The following is a 19257-nucleotide window of genomic DNA, read 5'->3' on the forward strand; positions in this document are numbered from 1 at the left end:
TACACAAAGAACTTGTTTACGCTTGCGTGATCTTACAAGCATACGATTATGATTTTTTTGGGTCTGCAATGAGCATGTACATTTCGTGGAGGTTGGGGAATGGAGGAAAGGCATATGCGTAGGAAGGGGCAGTATTGATGTTCCGTTTTACTCGCTCAAGATTAGTGGTGGAAAACAAATAGACGCCGATGAAGCCTTATAAGTTACAGGTAGGAGCTTGACCAAAAGTATCAGGTACTATGGCTAGGAGGATAAAGATCTCCTTAAAGGGATCGTAGCAGGTAGAGGCTCTGCGATACTCCATTGTTTTCTCGGAGACGCTAACATCAGGGATTTGTTTTTATGGCGTTTATTGACGTCAATGTGAAAATGGCGTCCAATGATGAAGACTTGTGTACAAGTCACGCAGATTTTGCTGTATTATGTTCATTTATCGACAAATTCGGGGACAAGCTAGGGTTAACTCTTCCCAACATAGGCGAGCTTCAAAGTTCATTAGAGGACACTGATAACGGTAAGCTGATACGATACAAAGCATTATTTTATTTGGCAACCTCTCTGCTTCTAAACTTTGTCACCCCAAGTAAGGCCTCCTGAAACATTTACCTTGTAATATAGGCGAGGAAGGCGATGGCAGGCGATGTGTTTGGTGAGTGCATGATGGCTCGGTCGTAATATAAACGACGAGGTATAATAGGACTTCATTCTCGACTCAGGAACTAGTGCAGCCGCGATTACAATTGGCATTCTTTACTTTGTTAAGCAAGAGTAATCGTGTATTAACAATGTTTAAAAGCAGCTTAGGTTATTTATGCTTCAACCAAGATAGTATAGCATACTGTTACTGAGGAAAAATTTATATAGATAAGTATAAAGGGAGGGAGTTAGGTTCATGCACTGACAGCTCATGATCTGTCAAGAGTGCATGATGGATACAATAAGTACATTACTTGATGAGCTTACATTAGTTTATAATTTTCTGCTGCAGAGAAATTATAGGAATTGAATCTGTTTAGTGGTAGAAGCCATGTACATTTAGTGACAGGTCCAGAAATTTTCAGATTTTAAAGTTTATTCTAGTACATTTATTTACTTTGTTAGTTCTCATTTGTATCTATAGCCAGATGTCTTTTGTAGCCAGGTTAACATAGCTTATTTTAGCACATCTGTATAAAGCCAATGATTGTGAGTTACCAGACGTAGGAAGGTACATTACCTTGCATTAATAAATGGATTGGAGCAGATGGGGGACATGGAAGGTGTGTGCAAGATATTCACAGAAGAAATCTGTGCAGCATGTGAGATGGTGTGTGAGGTGAAGAGAAGATGAAAGAGGGTGCAAGGAACAGCATGGTAGAGTGAAGAGGTGAGACAGGCTGTGGCACAAAAGAAGAAAGAATATATGAGTGGATGAGAAACGGGTGTGGAAGGAGTTGAGAGACGGAAGAGAATTTATACGTAGAGATGAAGATAGAGGTGAAAAGATTAGTAAGAGAGAGAAGAGAGTGGATGCGGAATTTGGAAGGTATTTGAGTGTAAAGTGGAGGGAATGTAAGAAAATATTCTGGAAGGAGGGAAGTAGAGTTAGACTGGGTGGCAGTGAAGTTAGTCGGGGAGTGAAAAATATAAATGGTAGATTACTAGTGGGGAAGGGAGAAAAAATGAGTGGATGGAGAGAACACTTTAAGGGTATTGTTGAACATAGAGAATGAAAGTAATCCGAGTATAAGTGGCTGGGAGAAGGAGGGATGTGAGAAGAGGAAGAAATCAGTAGGATGGAAGTTGTGGAAGCAATGAAGGAAGTCAAAATGGAAAAAGTCCCAGGAATTGATGGAGTGCATGTTGAAATGCTGAAGCATGGGGGAGAGGTAGTAGTAGAATGGATGTGAAAGATGTGCAGATTAGCCTGGGAGGAAGGTAGAGTCCCGGAGGATTGGAAGTCAGGTATAATTATTCCCTTGTACAAAGGAAAAGGGGAAAAAGAAGTGTGTGGTAATCATAGGGGCACTTGTCTTCTTAGTGTAATAGGAAAAGTATATGGTAGGATATATACTTATTGACCGAGTTAGGGAAACAACAGAGGAATTAGTTGAAGAAGAACAGGGAGGTTTTAGGAAGGGAAGAGGTTGTGTTGATCAGATAATCATTCTTAGATCTTCAATGGAAAAGTTTCTAGAGAAGGGAAAGAAGTTGTATGTGGGAATGGATTTGGAGAAAGCATATGACAGGGTGGATAGACAAGGATTGTGGAAAGTATTAAGAATATATGAGGTAGATAGGAAGTTGTTGAATGCTGGAAAGAGTATGTATGAGAGTGCTAAGGCTGCAGTGCGTGTGGATAGTGAACTGAGTGAATTTTTCTACTTGAAGGTTGGATTAAAACAGGGATGTGTCATGTCTCCATGGTTGTTCAGTCTGTATATATGGATGGAGTTAAGAGATACCGGTACAAGATAGAGCAGTGGATGTTGGAGTGGCCCTAATGAGAAAGGACAGTGTCTGGAAACTCTCTGTGCTGTTGTTTGCAGATGGTACTATGTTGTTAAGTGAAGATGAAGGGGAGCTGCAAGGCTCGGTGGATGAGTTTGGGAGAGTGTATAAGAAAAGGAATCTAAAGGTGAACGTAGGCTAGGGAAGAGTAAAGGTATTGTTCTTCGAGAGAAGTGAAGTCAGTGAATGTACAGTGAGGTTGGATGAGGAGGAAATGGAAAATGTGAGTGCATTTAAGTACAGTATTTGGGTAGTGCGATGAGTAAGGATGGAAGTTTGGAGGGTGAAGTGCTTGAAAGGGTACAACAAGGAAGAAAGGTTGCTGGTTCCTTGAAAGCAGTGTTAAGAAACAAGAAAGTGAGCATGGAAGTGAAAAAGTTACTACATGACAGTATTGTGACACCAACTCTAACGTATGGAAGTGAAGCTTGGACCTTGTTGGAGGGACAGAAGTCAAGAGTGAGAGCAGTGGAAATGAGTTATTTGAGAGGAGCATGTGGAGCCACATGGAGAGACAGACTGACAAATGAGGAAGTGAAGGAGCATTGTGGTGTGGATGTGATAGGAAGTGTTAGGAGAAACACATTGAGGTGGTTTGGCCATGTGGAGAGGATGGAGAGTGAGAGACTGACAAGGAGGGTGTATGTGAGTGAGGTTGAGGAGGGGAGAGGGAGGGGGAGGCCAAGGATGAGATGGAGGGATGGAGTGGAGTGGTATATGAGAGAGGGGGATGTGAGCTGGGAGCAGGGCAGTGAAATGGCAGTGGAGAGGGCGACATGTGGCGATTTGTGGCCACCCCTTACAGGATTAAGGCATCTGGCAGTAGAGAGATTGTTTGTTTTATAATGTTTCAGTATTTTAGTGGGGCATGATTATAAACAGTCTTATATTCAGTATATTTGGTTTAAGGCTTTTAAAGGAAACTAAGTAAAGTAAACCCTGTTTATTTAGGCTTTCTACAGTGACACAGTTATGTCCCTGTTTTGGTGAAATTTGGTGAACAGGACTTTTCATTGTGTGTATTTGCACACACATTCATTTGTTATAAATGTTATGAGAGTAAAGGATAGGATATTAGTAGTGCAACTTTTGTTCAGTGGAATGATGATTGCAATAGTCCGAAAGACCCTCGATCCCCTGCCATTCGGATTATAGGACTTTTATTGTACCTGTGTCTAAATGAACCCAGTTGAAGGAGGAAGCACTCAGATGAATGTAGATGATTACCCAAATGAAAGAGAAAATAGCTGAATGGGTCTAAAATATGCAAATGAAGATCTCTCACCGTCCTCCCTTCCTTTGCACATTATAGCTTGTGGACTCTAAGATCCACTTTGGGGTGAGATGCAGGGGGAGACCAAGAAGAAATGCAGGGATGGGATGAAGAGATATCTGAATGAGGGTGGTGTGAGTTGAAGGGAGGACAGACAGATGGCAAAATTTCAGGGTTACATGGAAGTGATCTGTGTGACCACCACCTGCTGGATTAAGATTGTGTGGAGTGGGATATGAATAAGGGTTGTGTGAGTTTGATGGAGGACAGACTGATAGGAGAGTACAGGATGATATGGAGGCGATTTGTTTGTGGCTGCCTTCTCCAGGATTAAGGCATCTGACAATAGATATACTGTACAGTAGTTAGATAAAACTGTGTACACATTAGGCCTATGGTATAGGCTAATCCTATTGATTTTCAGAGTTCTTGGTCCTCCGTTCTTCTCCTTCCCTGTCCCAGTACTTCCCTGCACAACATAGCTTAATGGTATTAAGCTGCCTTGGGAGGTTAACCTATGAAATGTGGTAGTGTCTTTATTATTATTATTATTATTATTATTATTTCATGGAGCTTAGATTTTTTTTTTTTTTTTTTTAACTGGAGAATTTAGATGTAGCCTCAGTAAACTCCTTCAACATGAGAATACTTTCCCAAGTTGAATAGATTACCGGTATCTATTAGCAGCAATAATAAGCTAAAAAGGATGTCCTTTGGATTCAGGAGGTTAACCACATGCCCATTTTATGCCCCCTGCCACCCACAAAAAAGAGGGGGGAGGGAAGAAAACTGTTGAAAGTAAGCCGTCCTTTTATTGTTATTGTTTTTGCTCAGGGATCAGCTGAATATGAACCCAGTTGGTTATGTTAGTGTCACTGCATGTTTGAGTCTTTCTCCAACACCAGTCCCCGTTAAAAAAAAATATATGTATATATGCTCTGAACCCCATTTTCCCAAACCAGCTGATACTGTTGTTATATCACCTATCTCTAGGTGCATCACAGCTTGTGGATATGATTACATAGCAATCAGGCCATCTTTAATAATGCAGACCAAGCTGAATTAACTCAAATGATTCTGTACTTCCATTTAAGGAGTCCCTGAACTGTGGTAAGCCTTGTTACAGTTGATGTATTCTTTGGATTGGAGCTAAACCGAGTGTCAGAACCAGCAGATAACTTCTTTGTTGATGGTGGAAACTGTTGGAAGAAAAAAATCATAGATGCATATCGAGAGCTGTAACAGTGCAGGAGTCTTAGCTTAGACATTGACCCTATTTACATGTGGATGAACTTCCTACCTAACATTGATGATCGTGTGCCTAGTCACCAAGCATATACCCACACTTCACTCTTGGTACCAACAGTACCTCCCAGGGTTAGTGGCACCAGTCCATATACAGTAAAAGTCCTGTAATCCGAATGGCAGGGGATCAAGGGTCTTTCGGACTATTGGGAGAGACCTTTGAAAAAATTAGAAATATGCACATGATCATTAAATAAACACTGAAAATGACATGGGTTATTGTTTTACCAGAAATCCATAGAAGTGTAGATGAATAGTTGCAGGCAGGTACATTGAAGTCCAAAGGCTAGTCCAAGCCAGATAAATCCTTAGATGAAGCCCAGAAAAATTCAAAAAAAGGCCCAGAAAAAATTTCAAAAAGTGCCTTGAAAAGTTGGGAATATTGGGATATTCGGATTATTGGTGGTTGAACTGGAGGACTTTTACTGTGCTGCCCTAAACTAAATCGTGGTTGCATGAAACTCAGTGAGCCTTAGTTATAAATTAGCAATGAGTCTCCTTGATTATGAGCCAGACCGACCCTCCAGTCAAACAGCACTTGCCATCAATTGAGCTGAATCCACATAATGAGGTTTGATGTTGATATTTTCTGTTTTAATATTTTTAACTGTGACAGCATCAGTGGTACTGAAGTGGTTGATAATGATCACAGAAACAAGTAGAATGGCCCTTTCACCCTGACACATCACTCTGTCAACTGCTATGTTTAAAAGTAGATTCAATCTTATGTGCATCTCCACTAGTTTTTCATCATCCCATTTATTACTGTATTACAGTACTTTTGCTTCTTCATCCTACATGCCTCACTTTCTTAGACCTACTTTTACCATATTCAGTCATTGTCTTAGGTCTGCCATTCCTCCCTTCACTGTTATACTCTTCATTTGTATTCTCAAGTATGGAAGAGGAATGCCTTCACATGGTAAGATTACTGATTATACAGGTGTCCATCAGCTCCCTCCGTCCCTCACAAGAAGGATCCCAAACTTCAGACCTGATTCAGCCTGCAAGCCATAGGGTTTTGTTCAGATGATTCTGGGGCTAAAACAACAGTTGACACCACATTCATGTCCATATTCTCTGTATGACCATACAAATGAAGCACACTGAATTTTCCACCCCAGTCAACAGTAGTTCTTATTCACACATTTATTTTATTATTATTATTTTTTTTAACATCATCCAGCCTACACAGCTGCATTATCATATTTATTAGTTATCCCATGTGCATTACTTTCAGTCTTGACTTCTTAGTTTTATACTCTATCAGGAGCACACGTATTAACTGTCTCATAATGCTAAGGTGACTAGATGCTCCGAATTTTCAACAAGAGTTCTATATTTTGATGGCATCCCAATATATCCCGCATTTTCAGAATTTGTCCTGAAATGTCCCGCTTCTTTAATGAACAAATAAAACGTTGTTAAAATTAAAGTATAATGAATATGGTTAGAAAGTCAGACATTTCTTGGTGCTTTTTTTTATATTAGTTTAAATTGAATGTGTACAGGATGTTTCCTGGATGAACACTGATCATGTCCTAGTCATGATTGCTTCTCACACTGGGCAGCCCAGTCTCTCCTCTGCATGCTGCCTTGGTGTTCGTCAAGCCATCTGAGAGTACTATACGAGTAATATGCTGTGAAAACCAGGAAAGTTAATGCTGTGTTTGAAAGATAATTGCATTGGTTGGGGAAATGCCTAAGCAAAAGTGTACCGGTACTTTTAATTCTTCCATGCAGTCGGAATACCTCTTTCTTACAAAATCAAAGACAGAAAGCACAGTAATCTCTCAGTCATCTGGACGGCCATTACCCAGACAATCCATTACCTAGACGCTGTGATCTGGCTCTTTGTAACCATCATTCGTACATTTTTGCATCATATCCGGACAAAATGCATTCATCCAGGTGGAACTTATGGCCTCATGAACATTTTCGCACCTGGCCAGGTGGGAATAGCCCAGTGGCGTCGCCCTGTCTGGCTGGGTAATTCACCCAGCGTCCAGTGGATACCCCCTTGGCCATTCCCAGTTCCCTCCCAGTGACAGTGTAGTAAACAGCTCCTCTCACACAGTTGTTATGACAGTGCACTAGGTGGTTTTTGTGCATATTCCCTATGTGCTTCAGGCCTTGCTGTTCGTAGCATGCCTCTTCAAAGGATGTGTGATGATGACCCCTCCACCAGGGAAAAGGAAGAGGGTAGTGCTGACTCTTTAGAAGCAGGAGATCCTGGGTAAGATTGACGCGGGATGGTCGAATTGTGAGTGTTTATGTTGATTTTATTGTAGCTTACTATGCGCTACCATGATTTTATTCTGTTTTACCATGATGTAATTCTATTTCACCATTACGTTTTGTGTGACCACTATGTGTTTCTTGTGTAGCTGGTTTATTCATGTTTTCATGTCACTACAGGGTATGGCCGTGCAGTGGCGATTGCTTGGCTGTGGTATATAGGTCTGCTTGACCAGATTGAGTAGTGTTAAGCAACGGAACAAGTGTTGTATGATGTACTGAACTGTAGTGGCCTTTTACACTAGCTTTCAAAGTTAGGTTATGGACAAATGGAGGCCAGGGGAGAAGTCCATTACCCAGACATGCCTTTGGCTCTATTACATCAGATAATTGAGGGATTACTTTAATGAATGGTCCATGAAATGTAGCAGGGAGTTTAGCATTCCGTATGGTGGTGACAGTGATACTGCTAATCATGCAGTATCACAGAAACACAAAGATGCTGATGCCAGTGCCTTGTGTAGCAAAACTCAGTACTAAAGAGAGTGTCCTCTGGCCGTAAGGATCTGGAGGTGGCTGCTGATGAGAGCTTATGGGACTGCCATACAGTCAAGGAGAGTCAAAGCTTCCTGTCTATTGAGTGTGCCTCATAAATATTTCAAAATATTTCAGAGCCAAAATGTAATGTGCCAGAATAAAATGCCATACAATAGTTACAAGTGTATGTGCCCCATTTGCCTTATCAGAACTGGATAAAGAGTTGAAAGAAATTCTTTGTGTAACAATATTAACTGATGCAAGCAACCATTGCATCACCAAACACTTTCCTGTACTTGTTTGCTTCTTTAAGCCTTGTGAAGGTGTATAAGTAAAACTCATTGACTTTCAGTCTCATCCTGTAGAAACCTCAGATATTGTGGTGAACTATCTAACAAATATAATCCAAAAGCATAACCTTATCAAGAAATTAGTTGCTTTCTGTGGTGAGAACACAAACTGTAATTTTGGGGGAGTTCAGAGAAAAGGAGTTAATAAAATTTTCAGGAAACTTGATACAGGTACTTACATAGGCAGAGAATTGATTGGTATTGGATGCAGTGTCCATGTTTTGCATAATGCTGTGCAAGCTTCTTGCCAATTGATGTAGAAACAGTTGTTCTTAAGATATAACAATATGTATTTATATAGTACATGTGTACAGTTAGAGTAGAAGACTTAAAGGACCTCTGTTGTGGAGATTGAATATAAACAACTACTGGGGTACAGTGAAACAAGATGGTTAGCACTATTGCCTGCTGTTGAAAGAATGCTTAGAATGTTTCCTTTGCTTAAAGTCATACTTTCTGAGTCAAAGCAAATGTCATGCTCTTCTAATTTTTTTTTTTTTTTTTTTTTTTTTTTTTTTTTTTTAAAGAAACCCTGTGCTGAAGTTTGGCTTAAGTTTTTGTCTAGTCAGTTGGCCATTTCTATCGACTCATGTCCAGTAATGAGGGGAAAGATGCAACAGCAGTGGAAGTTATGATCATGCTTAATGACCTGAAGCAGAATCTGTTATCCCAAAACGACAGTGTATTTTTGCCACATTCATTAAGGGTTCTAACAGGCAAACTTGAAGAAGATGGACTAATTGACTCATCTGAATTGAAGAAAACAGCCACAGATATTTATGACACATGCATTCAGTATTTAGGCCGGTGGTCAGGTCACTAGCAAGACTTTGCTCATATGCAGTGGACCTCATTAAAACAAACACCAATATAGCAAGACAATTAAAAAAAAAAGGGGGGGGGATTTTGTTGCAGAAAAGAAATTCTGTGATTCAGAGCCTGATTACTAAGTTATTTGACAAGTTTTGTCAAAAGTAATAGAATGAATTGCAGCTAAGTTACCTACAGACCAGCGCTGGGCAGAAATGTTCACTCACTTTAAAGATAGAGGTGTCGCCTACCAACACTTGTTAAAGTTGATTCAGTTCATTGTGTGTCGTGCTTGAACAAGTTCCTCTGCTGAATGTGTTTTCTCCCAGATATACAAACTGTGGACATTTGAAAATTCACAACTACGAGTCCCAACCCTCCAAGCTTTACCAGTACTAGTTACAAAAGTTAACCTCAAGCACACCTGTCTGGAATTCTACAATAAACTAAGATCATCTCCAGAGATGCTAAAGCAAATATTATCCAGTGGAAAGTACAGTATAAGCATTAGAAGGTACGTACGCAAATTGTTTTGTGTTGGGCTAAGTAGGCTACTGTTTGTGTTCATTGCAGGCTATATCTGTATAATTGGTTTGTACACAGACCAGAGTTTTTTCAGGATTCAGTAGTTTCTTAACTATGCGGCACATTTCAGCCTAACCCTCTGCCAAACATTGCAGAAATGCCAGATATTGCGTCGGTACCTCCAGTCAACTATCCGTCTTGAACCTCAATCCAAAAAACTTTCATACAGTATTACCCATGAGTAAAAGACTAAAGTCAGGCATAAAATACAATATGGTATTGATACAGTGCATGTGGATCAGTAATACAACATAATTATAATCTTTACTTACTTAGTGCTGGCACCACCACAAAAGTCACAAACTACCCCATCATGCAGAGCTAGGATACAGTAGTCAGAGCACTCGGGCATTGAGCACTGAGGGGCCGCAAGTGAAGTCACAGCATCACAGTGACATGCAAGGCACAGGGGACCACAGGCTGAGTCACAGCACTGGGGTATAGCCACTGTGTGGGTTACAAATGCACTAGGCACAGATAAGTAATCACTATATGGCGTCCAGTGGAGAAAATGAGAGGGCGACAGTTGACTGTGTTGGGTGGGTAGCTCCCGCAGCATATTGCGAATGGCTAGCATGTGTTGCTGTGTTGTGGGGTCTGCCTGCGCACTGATTGAGTCCTGTGTCTGAGCCGGATGTTACACATTACCATCAGTTGCTTCCTGTTTCTGGGACAGATATTGCCTAATTTCACCAGATATTGTTTTAACTGAGCTGAGCAGAAAGAGTAGGTTGTTGTGATAGGCCAGATATTGTGACTGTGGAAAACTGAGAGATTACTCTACTTGGTAGGCCTGTGTGTCCGGCTTTTAGTGTACCCCCCCTACAATATGTCTACCCCCGATGTATATATGCCCCCCCCCCAATGCATACATGCCCCCACTAAACTTGCTGACCTAGCACGCCTTCCCAGGGCCCCAAGCCTGGGAAGACAGCGCCACTGTGTCAGGTCAGGGCAGACACTCAAGAAGGGCAGACTATTTTGTTGTGAGCTCGTAATAAACTCCTTAACTAGCTGTTTGTACACGGAGTTTCTATCACCAAAGTATTGCAAGTTACATTAGCTTCAGGAAATATGGTCACATTACTTAGTGGGGGCGACTTTAGTATTCAGTACTCCCTAAATCCAAGTGTTTTTATTAAACAGAGAGTGAGTCATAGGAGTGTGAAAGTTATTTCTGTCACCATTAACCTTCTTATGGTCAGGACAGTTGACCTGTTAATATTAGGTGATTTTATTCAACAGAGAGTGAGTCTTAGGAATGAATGTTAAAAAGGACACAAACACACCCTCATGCAATCTACTTGCAGTCTCATCATTCACACCTTTGTGTCTGGTATTTCATCAGATTTTGTACTTTAAAGTTTATTTATTTATTTTTTATTATTATTTATTTATTTATTTATTTTTATTTTTATATATATATTTTTTTTTTGTTACATGATTTGGGAAACTGACAGTGGTACTTATGTTGTTATTTATTGTTATTACTTTTTTATGGCAGTGAGCCCCATCGTCTCGCAGTGTGTAAGTCAGCTACTGCGTCGCATCAACAAAGCCGTCAAATTGGACCGATGGGAGCGTGGACTTCAAAGATTTGCCCACTCTTACTCCCATCAGGACGGGTGGGAGTTGGAGCGCTTTGGTTTCAAGAAAGCCAAGCTAGAAGTAAAAATACGTGTACTAAAGGTGAGTTAGAGAGAGGGAGAGGGACAGGGGGTGGGTTGTGGCATCCAAAGGTTTGTCCACTCCTATTCCCATCAGGATGGATGGGATTTGGAGTGCATTTGTTTTAAGGTCAGGCTAGAAGTAAAAATGCATAGAGTAAAACCTCGATAAGTCGACCATGCTGAAGGTGGAATTTCTGGTAAGTTGAACTGTGATTGAGGTATGGATTTTAGTGTTTATTCAGAGGGTTACATTTTAGTTTCTTATATTCCAAGTGCTACATCCACTGCAAAATTGACTTAGGACCTACACATAGAGTTACTATGGGAGAGTTGTCTGTCTTTGCATTGTGCTTCCTCCTCTACCAAGTGAATTTTGTGGGCAAGAAGTAACTGGCAACTCCTCCAGTGTTGGCAGGAGGTGGTGAAACACTCAGTACGTCAGTGATTGCCCAGAAGCGAGAGTGGGAGTTTATGTTCCCGTCGCTCCGAGCTTGCACCTACCTGTTTTTTCGTATGCATTATATACTGTTTGCCCTGTTATTTTCCTAGAGTTGAGTTGTTGTGCCTGGAAAGTACTGCTCAAGGGATGAGAGGGTGTGTATCTTTGCATGGAGGCAGGATAATGTCCCTATCAACACAATTTGTGAACGTACTGGACGCGCAAAGTTGACTGTCATGAAGATTCTTGCTGCAGCACGCGGCTTGCCACCTGATGTCGTACAAGAGCACAAGCATGGCGGTAGAAAGAGGAGGACGACTTCCAGCGGTACAGATACGCTTCTGAAGAAGGAAGTAATCAAGAATCCTCGACTGACAGCAGCAGAATTGAAGAGAATGCATCCCCAACTGTTACAAGACATCTCAATTCGAACTACAGGTCTCCCTCATTTTACGCTGTATCGTTTTACGATATTTTGCATTTATGATCCTTCTTCTTTAGTACCAAGTGTTCATTTTACGATTGAGTTCCCTCGCATTTGCGATTGGGCATGTGGAAATCCCGCAAGGCCAGGAGGAGGCTGGCAAAGCAAACAACAATTTCCACCTTCTTCAAACCCACTGCTCGTCCATCTGCCTCTGCTACCACTGAGTCATCCAGCCCTGCCACCCAAACCTCCACCACCTCTCATTCTCCTGAGTCATCCACCCCTGCAATCCAAACCTCAACCACCCCTGCTTCCTCCCTCTCCACCTCTTGTGTTGACGAGTGATGGGCTTTGGCCCAGGATGTCTCCTAGCCTCGGAGGAGACATTAAGGCTTTACATCCTTCAGCCTCGGGGGGGACTAAGGGTGGATGGAGCTACAGTACAGTAGGAGGGTACATAACAGTACAGTACAGTACAGCTGTATTTCATGTTGTTTTTGCTATTTCATGTCTTTATGTTTGCAAATGTACATACATATGTGATTCAGATGCACTACAATACATAAAACATCATCATTATTATTGCATATTAGATCACTTGTATGGATCTTCGGTTCCTTATACACGAGTCCAGGAACGCATCCCTATTTTTCCCATTAAACCTTAATTTCGCTTTACGATATTTCAGTTTACGATTGCCTTTCTAGGAACGCATACCAATCGTAAAACGAGGGAGACCTGTATCCAGCACTGCTTGCAGAAGGAGCTGGGTTTGCCGAGCGAAACTGCAGCCAAGAAACCGCTTCTCACTGACCACATGAAGACGCAGCACATTCAGTTTGCCAAGAAGTATGCACACTGGACGTCGGATGAGTGGAGGAAAGTTATGTTTTCCAATGAAAGCACATTTCAAGTGTTCCAGGTGCGTTCTGCCAAGGTTCGTTGCCCTGCCTCCTGTATTCGATATGACCCTGCTTACACGGTTCCGACTGTTAATCACCCACAATCAGTAATGGTATGGGGGTGTTTCTCAGGTGAAATGGGAAAGGGAGGCCACTACTTTCTTCCTAAGAACTTGATGACGAATGGTGGCTGGTATATTCATGTTCTAAAAGATCATTAGTTAAACTTTTTTGCTATCCATGTGTGCAACATTTTCATGCATGATTCAGCTCTATGTCACAAGTCAAGGAAGGTGACAAAATGGCTTCAGGATAATTGGATTGAGGTCCTCGACTGGCCTTGCAACAGTCCAGATCTAAATCCGTTAGAAAATTGCTGGGCAAAGATGAAGAAAATCATGGCAGAGAAGAAGACACCCAGTCTGGACAACCTCAAGACTGAACTGACAAATGTTTGGTGCAAAGAAATGTCCTTAGATTACTTTAGAGATGTAAGTGATTCCATGCCAAAACCTATCCAACTGGTCCTGAAAAACAGGGGAAACATGATTTCATATTAATGAATGGCATTTCATGAACAGACATTGTGATATACAGCAACCGCAAACTGACTTAGGACCTCCCACCACAAGGTATTAAAAAACACAGAAATCATAGTATATCACAATGGTTGTTCATGAAATGCCATTCATTAATATGAAATCATGTGTCCCTTGTTTTTCAGGACCAGGTGGATGCGTTTTGGCGTGGAATCACTTAGATCTCTAAAGTAATCAAAGGACATTTCTTTGCACCAAACATTTGTCAGTTTAGTCTTGAGATTGTCCAGACTGGGTGTCTGCTTCTATGCCATGATTTGCATCTTTGCCCAGCAGTTTTATATCGGATTTAGATCTGGACTGTTGCCAGGCCAGTCGAGGACCTCAGTCCGATTATCCTGAAGTTATTTTGTCACCTTTCTTGACTTGTGATGTGGAGCTGAATCGTGCATGAAAAAGTCACACCCATGAATAGCAAAAAAGTTTAACAAATAATATTTCAGAACTTGAATGTACCAGCCACCATTTGTCATCAAGTTCTTAGGAAGAAAGTAGAGGTCTCCCTTTCTCATTCAGCTGAGAAACACCCCCATACCATTACTGATTGTGGGTGCTTAACAGTCGGCACCGTGTAAGCAGGGTCATATCGCATACGGGAGGCAGGGCGACGAACCTTGGCAGACAGCATCTGGAACACTTGAAACGTGCTTTCATCGGAAAACATAACTTTCCTCCACTCATCCGATGTCCAGCGTGCATACTTCTTGGCAAACTGAATGTGCTGCTTCTTCATGCGGTCAGTGAGAAGGGGTTTCTCGGCTGCAGTTTCGCTCGGCAAACCCAGCTCCTTCTGCAAGCGGTGTTGGATAGTTCGAATTGAGACGTCTTGTAACAGCTGGGGATGCATTCTCTTCAATTCTGCGCTGTCAGTCGAGGATTATTGATTACTTCCTTCTTCAGAAGCGTATCTGTACCGCTGGAAGTCATCCTCTTCTTTCCACTGCCATGCTTGTGCTCTTGTACTACATCAGATGGCAGGCTGCATGCTGCAGCAAGAATCTTCATGAAAGTTGACTTTGCGCATCCAGTACGTTCACAAATTGTGTCGATAGGGATATTATCCTGCCTCCATGCAGTGATACAGACCCTGACATTCCTTGAGCAGTACTTTCCAGGTACGACAACTCGACTCCAGGAAAATAACAGGGCAAACAGTATATAATGCATATGAAAAAACAGGGAGGTGCAAGTTCGGAGCAATGGGAACATATGAGATGCTCCGAGCCAGAGGGGTGACTGTGCATTTTGCTTATTTGCTTTGAAATCTAATTACCAAACTGTAATATAATTTAAACATGTCATGTTTACCACCATTTTAATCGTCTTGGCTAGCACTTTCAAGCTAAACAATAAAATTCTTATAAGTATAATTTTACCACTGTATAATTAGCCATGTCAAAGTTTAACAACTAATTACTGAAAATAAGCAAAATGCACAGTTGCCCCTCGGGCTCAGAGCGCCTCATATACTCCCACTCTCGCTTCTGGGCAAACACTGATGTGCTGAGTGTTTCACCACCTCCCGCCAACACCAGAGGAGTTGCCAGTTACTTCTTGCCCCCAAAATTCACTTGGTAGAGGTGGAAACACAAAGCAAAGACAGACAACTCTCTCATAGCAATTCTGTGTGTAGGTCCTAAGTCAATTTGCGGTGGGTGTACTATGATTTCTGTGTTTTTTAATACCTTGTGGGGGTAGGTCCTAAGTCAGTTTGTGGTAGCTGTATATTTTAGTTTAGTATATTCTAAGTGTTTCACTTTAGTTTAATTGATTGTAAAGTGAAGTAAATAATACAGAACTTTACATAATTAAGTGACTGTTGCACCCCACCACCACAGAGTTATACATATAGAGCGCGCGTCCCTGTGTTGTGGTATGGGCGATAAGTGAAGCCAGAGGGCCCGGCGTGGCGGCCATCTTAGGATGCCCACTCTACCGAGTCCCGACCTTCCCGTACAGCTCATCATAATTCACAAATACTAACCTTTCCCGAGTGTTTTTTGCATTATATCCTGATGTAAATAGATAGAGCAGTTATCAATATAATTACTTTAGCTATTTTAAGCCTTTTCTCCATTACTATTGCGCTCTGAATGAAGTGAGAAGAAAAGTTATTCCCGGTCCCCTTACCTTGTCTCTACGCACCATTTTACTTTGGATACACAAAAATCAACGATTAGAAGCGAACATATACCAATTTATTAATAGCATTACATTAATTGAGTGGATGGTGAGTGCCCTCACTTACTGGTTCTTAAATAATACTAACTTAGTTAGTGTTTTCCTAACATAACAGCCTCTTACTTTAGCAGTGGTTGCTTTTGCAAGATGATGCAAACGTATCTTGCAATATGCAAGCACCACTGCTTTAATAAGAGAAAAAATGTTATTATTATCAGGTGAACATTCAAACATATGGGAATTATGTGTTTTAAATGCAGTGCTACCAGTCTCTTTCAGTACAGAATATGCAACTAGAGAGGAAATTCTGGGAATGTTACGTAGCTCTTTGTCATGACTTTTCAACATTTTCTGAAATATTTTCTCTGTGGATCTGCAGACAGACACAGCACTCATAGAGGGCTTTATCAAGCCGCCTTTGTCCTTAACCAGTATCAATGCACAACTTTTATCATTGTTCTTAATTTCTGTTGCTGTAAGTGCAGACAAGCAGTCTGGACATGAAATATTTCTCTTTACCATTTTAACTGCATATCCAGCAATGTAACCTACTGCAGCTTCCTTATAATCTGACACATCTGTAAAGTTTGGACAGTCTACATAATCATGATCTTCTTGGTCAGGACTACGAGGAATATCATATCTTCTTGCCATCATAATAGCTTCAGTTTTATCCTCTAAAGCTTTCTTCATGACACTGCTAGATGTTGCAGATGTGAGCACTTCAGTGAGGTCTTGTGCAGAGACATTCCCGTTTGACGTTTTTATTTCATGCCTCAGAAGGAGTCTCTTGTATGCTGCCATGAGGTTTAACGCAGAAGGGTTATTTCGAAAGCCACCAGATGCTCGAATTGCACAGAAAAAGAGTTCTAAGTGATCCTGTGACAGCTTATAAGTTAGAAAGTACTGGAGTGGCTTATTTACACTTACAAACTGTTTATAAAGTGCCTGAACACTCTTAATGGCAGCCAAAAAACCAATGAAAGGTGTCTTTCTAGAAGTTTTGTACATGAGGATGTCATCAGAATTAGTGATAGTCATTAGATAAGCAAATGCTTGATCTAAGAATGACATTGAAACTACTACTGTCTCAGGTTGAAGTGCTGCTTTCATTCCTCTAGCAAATTTGTTTCTCGAGTTCAGTACATCAAAAAGTTTATCAGCCATTTGCAGAAATTTAACTGTACCCTGACAATCCTTAAACTGTGGGAGATGTAATGAATCCCGACAGAAGATTAATGCATCAGCTACACTAGAACTCATTGTTTGCGCAGCAAGTTTTACTTTCATCTTTTGAGTGTGCCATGAAAGATGGATATCCCTGAGTTTATTTCCTAAATGAAGGCCCTCCTCTTCTTGAAGTTGATGCAGTGCTTGAATATATTTCTATTCTATTTTTTTTCCTGATCCATCTTTCATGCACCCACAAACAGCAACAGTGTTGCGCAAAAGCTTGAGCATATGACAAACGTCAAGCAGCACATAAACTCTTTCTTGAGGTAATGAAGGATGTAGCACAGTAATGAAGGATGTAGCACAGTAAAATAATACTATATGAGAAAATTCACAGAGAAGCGAGAACATCTTACCTGTTTTGAATTGAGCGTGAGACTGGGCATCCCAATATGGCCGCTGAGCCACTTCCGGTTGCGTCACTTTCAAACCAGGGTGGCGCACTCTATATGTATAACTCTGTGCCCACCACCCATGAAACCTCCTATCCTAGCCTGACCAGTGACATGCACTGAATTGTTTTCATTGTTTATTTTTATTGCTTTATAAACGCTTGTTTAGTGTTAATCAACAAAGTAATCACATAATTTGCAATTATTGGGGGTAATATATATACAGTATATATATATATATTTTTTTTTAATGATTTCCAGTTAGTCGGAAAATTTGGTAAGTCGAACTACCCTAGAGCCTTATGTGGTTTGACTTATGAACAGTTTTTACTGGTGAGTTTGAAGATATGTGCTGATCATTTCAGTTTCATAAGAGAGAGAGAGAGAGAGAGGTGATTGTGGACCACAGAGGTTCACCTAATCCTACTACAGTGAACTGTCAATTATCCTGCATAATTTAGCCAAGCCCTACGGTGGTCAAAGTAAAATGCCGGATATTGCATAGTACCCCCTATTGGATCAATAGTCGGCGTCAGACCAGATATTGCATTACTGTCTGTCTCGAAACTTAGTCTTAAAATCTTTCCCACTAGGAAAAGATGAAAATTAAGCACAGTATACAATAAAGTAATGATACAATACTGTACAGTAATACAGCACTGGTTGGCTACCGTTTAAGAGCTAATTCGGTGCCAGGTATTGCATAGAACTGCCAGATATGTCCTGTTTCTGTGCCGGATGTTGCATAAATTCTCTGGGTATTGCTTTAATAGAGCTGAACCAGCAACGCCAGATATTGCATTGGGCCGAATATTGCAACGACGGATACTTGAAAGTTTAGTGTACCATGAGAACAGGTGGAAGGTGGAAGGGTTTGCATAAAAAACAAAGAAAATTATTAAAGTGTAATGGACATAATAAATTGCTACCCCTACACATACCAGTAGTTAGTAAGGAATTTCTGTAGTAATGAACTGTGTGGTACATTTGTAATGGTCTGGCTTGTTGAGAATATTGTTTTGTAAATTAAAAGAATTTTTTATCATCCTGACTTGTCAGTGATAGTGATCATGATTCTTTGTCTTGTTGTTGCAGAACCTTCTTGAAGCTCAGTTTGACATACAAAAACATCAAGGACAAGGTAGAATTCTTGAGTGTACATGAGTAGTGTCGATATAACTATCCAGTTATGCATCTCTCAACTCCCTCCCTGTTCACTAAAAGGAGGATGATGAACTGCAGAAGGGCAGCCTGAGCCTCCAGTCCACTAGGTTCATCTGTAGATAAGCAGAGGACCACAACCACAACAAAAACAGCATCGACAAGAAAATAAGCTATACAGTATTTATTTTTTAGTTTAACATTTCCCATTGTTGCACTCAACATTCTGAATTTTTTCTCTCTCTCTCCTTGTTGCAGAACCTCCTTGAAGCTCAGTTTGACATGTACAAAAGCTTCAAGGAAAAGGTGAACCTGTTGAGTGCAAATGAGTTACGCCTGCAACCGTGTGGGCGTGACAAGAAGGGCGTGTCATACTGGTGCCAGCTAGATGAGTGTGCCAACCTGCGTGTGTATTCTGACGACCAGGATGAGGAAACCTGGACACTTGTGTGCAGGTAGGTACTGTATAATGTAGTTCTTTCACTTTAACTTGGCCCAGATTTTTATCCTTTTGTGACTTACCTAGGTCAGTGGCAGTAAAAAACACAATAGCTCATCATCCTGTCCTGTGTCACATTTGCATGATTACGGTAATAGTATATTCTAGTGTTAGAGTGTTGTTACAACTCGGTATTTGAAATGGGGAGTTGGCAGTTTTAGGTTGT

General features: G+C 41.0%; 1 protein-coding gene across 1 annotated transcript in view; it reads left to right on the forward strand.

Moving 5' to 3' along the window:
• The first annotated feature begins 362 nt into the window (after window positions 1-362).
• Window positions 363-19257, forward strand: part of LOC145410631 (uncharacterized) — a 71671-nt gene continuing 52776 nt past the window's right edge. Inside the window, exons 1-3 of the mRNA XM_080280744.1 lie at window positions 363-514; window positions 11093-11277; window positions 18851-19047. Of these exons, the coding sequence (XP_080136870.1) occupies window positions 370-514; window positions 11093-11277; window positions 18851-19047 (527 nt within the window). The 5' untranslated portion in view covers window positions 363-369. The remainder of the gene's footprint in view (window positions 515-11092; window positions 11278-18850; window positions 19048-19257) is intronic.

Source organism: Coenobita brevimanus, chromosome 86 (assembly GCF_032717465.1).
Source record: "Coenobita brevimanus isolate Jiangsu-jjx chromosome 86, ASM3271746v2, whole genome shotgun sequence".
Taxonomy (NCBI): domain Eukaryota; kingdom Metazoa; phylum Arthropoda; class Malacostraca; order Decapoda; family Coenobitidae; genus Coenobita; species Coenobita brevimanus.